At 32.3% G+C, this 3,070-nt stretch overlaps 1 protein-coding gene across 6 annotated transcripts in view; it reads right to left on the bottom strand.

Annotated features, from left to right (window-relative positions):
- LOC109840583 (kinesin-like protein KIN-14C) overlaps nt 1-3,070 on the bottom strand; it is a 22,862-nt gene that overhangs the window by 16,020 nt on the left and 3,772 nt on the right. For all 6 annotated transcript variants that reach the window (XM_020409297.1, XM_020409296.1, XM_020409295.1 and 3 more), the window contains 4 exons: nt 2,811-2,894; nt 2,609-2,686; nt 2,440-2,532; nt 2,309-2,338 (listed from right to left, as the gene is read on the bottom strand). In XM_020409297.1, the coding sequence (XP_020264886.1) occupies nt 2,309-2,338; nt 2,440-2,532; nt 2,609-2,686; nt 2,811-2,894 (285 nt within the window). The remainder of the gene's footprint in view (nt 1-2,308; nt 2,339-2,439; nt 2,533-2,608; nt 2,687-2,810; nt 2,895-3,070) is intronic.

Below are 3,070 nucleotides of genomic sequence, written 5' to 3'. Positions count from 1 at the left end.
AGCCATTACACACAACATATATTAGTTTAACAAGATGAGACAGGAAGCAGGATATTCCAAAGCACTTGAGACATAGGGACAAATGTGTGTGCGCACATATATACAGACATGTCCCACCATACATTATATACATTATTTCTACATATATACATACAGATATGCTATATGTATGCACGTACACTTTTATGCATTTTTTATTTGCTTCTATCAACTTCTTGATGCTTTCGACTCTTTCAGTGATCAGTTATTATTTGCTGTGAAAAGTATGATTTGATGTGATCATTGTTATGTTTAATGTCTCCTGATTAATGAACTTTTGATTCTTGCCAATTATGAACCTTTTTTGTGCTCCACATTTTCAGTGACTATTTACTATTTTCAACCAAGACTGTGAAAGTATGTGATCAATGTTATGTAAATACTCTTGAGTTACGAACTTTTGACTATTGCTAATGCTCACGGTATGAACATAAATATATGAATTACATCCACGTTGTTAATATGTAGGGCCTTGTTTCAAGATTTTTCAGGGGATTGGCCGTAATTTTTAGAATTTAAAGGAGGTTGTTTGTAATTTGCATATTTTTCAGGGGGTTGCTTGCATTTTCATACTTTTCAGAGGGCTATTTGTAATTTTTATATTTTCAAAGATTGTTTGTAAATTAAAGGAGGTTGTTTGTAATTTTCATACTTTTAAGGGGGCAGGTTGTAATTTCATATCTTTAAGAGGGCTATTTGTAATTTTTATATTTTCAAATGTTGTTTGTAATTTTATGGGTTAATTTGCAAATTTGAATGATTTGAAAGCTATATATTGGTCTTGAGGGATAATATCCATCAGTCATAGTTCATAGCGAAATTTGTTTGATTTTCTCATGCTTTGATATCACTAGTTAATCTTAGTTAAGTTATTTATTAATATATTTCGAATAGGTCTTCTCGCCTATTTTTATCTTCCCTAAAAAAAAGAGATCAAGTAGAGTGCACTTTTTATTTTTACAGGATTGTTGTAAGTGAATATTTTTATTTGCATTTAAAGGTCATTATACATACATACATAAATACATACATACATATATATATATATACTTATACATACATATACATGTACATGTATGTATGTATGTATGTATGTATGTGTGTGTATATATATACATATACACATACATACATACATACATACATGTACATGTACACACACACACACACACACATATATATATATGTGTGTGTGTGTGTGTGTGTGTGTGTGCATATATATATATACACACACATGTACATGTTCATGTACATGTATATGTATGTATAAGTATATATTAGAAGAAAGAATTGAGGTAAGAATCTTGTAGACTAGATTAATTGGATTGCATTGATTCGTGGGATTTGTGTCTAGTCCTTTATTTTTTTAGAACACATTGGTTCATGTAATATTTTATGTGGTGTAAAGGTTACCAATCAACTATTTTCTTAATGAAAACAGAATGATGGGAATCTTTCTCATGAAAAGTAAATCTGATGTGACATTTTTACTATATTACCCTCAACTTTATGGGTAAAAATTGTTCTCACTTCTCCACTACTCATAGAATACATCTCTCTCGCAATATCTCCCTTTCAATAATTCTTCTGTCTTGAAATTGCACTCGCATCTGTATCCAGAGACATTTCTTGACAAGTTTTCGTTAAAAACTAAGGGAAATTTTGCACGTGATTATGTTTGGTCTCATTCTCATCGCAATGGTATTCTCATTTTCTTCAATAGGAGCACATTTGTGGTTGCATTCCATCTTTTCATCTCAGTACTCTAGTAAAAGTTCCTGTTGTCATCTTCTAAGCTCTTCTCTCTTTTACTTTTTCCTCATTTGCTTTGATCAAGAAGTAGAAAGATCACTTTTCTTTTACTGAATTCACAAACTAAAATAAGTTATCAGCCATTTCATTATTTCATACACTTTCTCATATTTATATCTTTAACATTGGACTCAAAAAGTATGTGTGCATATATAAAGTTTTCCCATATGCAGACACTGTATCCAGTTATGCACCTCATGACCTGATTAAGTATTACTGCTGCCTAAGCACATTAACATGTAGGTATGGATCATGATATATGATTATATCAGAAAAGCACAATAATAGTCAAATCTTTGGAGTGACAATTGATCACTTAGACAAAACAGTGGATACAAGATATTAAAAAATGAAATGAGTGTGAAATGAGTGCTTAACTAAACTACATTTTTATGATGCAAAAATTATAGCAAAAGACTTATACATGATATGTTGATTTGTAAGACAGGAATCAGACCTTTATCTTCTCCAGATGGTTTGAAACTATCTGGCATAAGAAACAAAAAAAAAAAAACACTTGTATCAGGCTAGCAAATACAACCCAAGTCTCATGATTAACCCCAAAAGATGTGGCTACATATCACATACCCGGGTTTCTTCACTTGTCCCAGAAGCTAATGTCTCAAGCACTTTTATTCTTGATTGATACTTCTCTTCACGCGCTTTAATGAGATTATTTTGCTGCAAATAGGAAATATGATTAAATTAAGACACGAAAACGATGAAATTAGAAAAAAAAGTGATGTTCCTATCGTACACTTCTTATATGGTCCGCTTGAGTTGAAACACGACGTTCAATTTCTTGTACAACTTTTCTCAGCAACCATGCTATGCGCTAGAAGGAGAAAGAGTTAGTGGTCTTTTAAAAGTTGAATAGAATAAAGAGGAGTGCAACTAACTGCACTAAAAAAAAATTAATGATAAGGTAGAATGAATTGATTGTCAGTTCGGCACCATACATGAGGAATTTCCCCACTCTTTCTCTCAATGCTCTCATCAAGAATCCCATTAACTACACTCAGGAGCGACTGTGTTGGGGCATTCTGCATAAATAAAAAATGGTTATGCTAAAGGATTTGATGGGTATGAGTATGAGGTGGAGGCTCATATTTAGCAAAATGAGCTACCAATATACAGGAACTTGTTAGCCGCACACCTTTCGATGTGACTACGAGGATGGGCCTCACCATATACTATCTCTTCGTAGCTCTATCAGCAA

This window comes from Asparagus officinalis, chromosome 5, assembly GCF_001876935.1.
Source record: "Asparagus officinalis chromosome 5, Aspof.V1, whole genome shotgun sequence".
Taxonomy (NCBI): Eukaryota; Viridiplantae; Streptophyta; class Magnoliopsida; order Asparagales; family Asparagaceae; genus Asparagus; species Asparagus officinalis.
The sequence above is the reverse complement of the archived record's forward strand: the minus strand, read 5'-3'. Positions and strand labels throughout refer to the sequence as shown.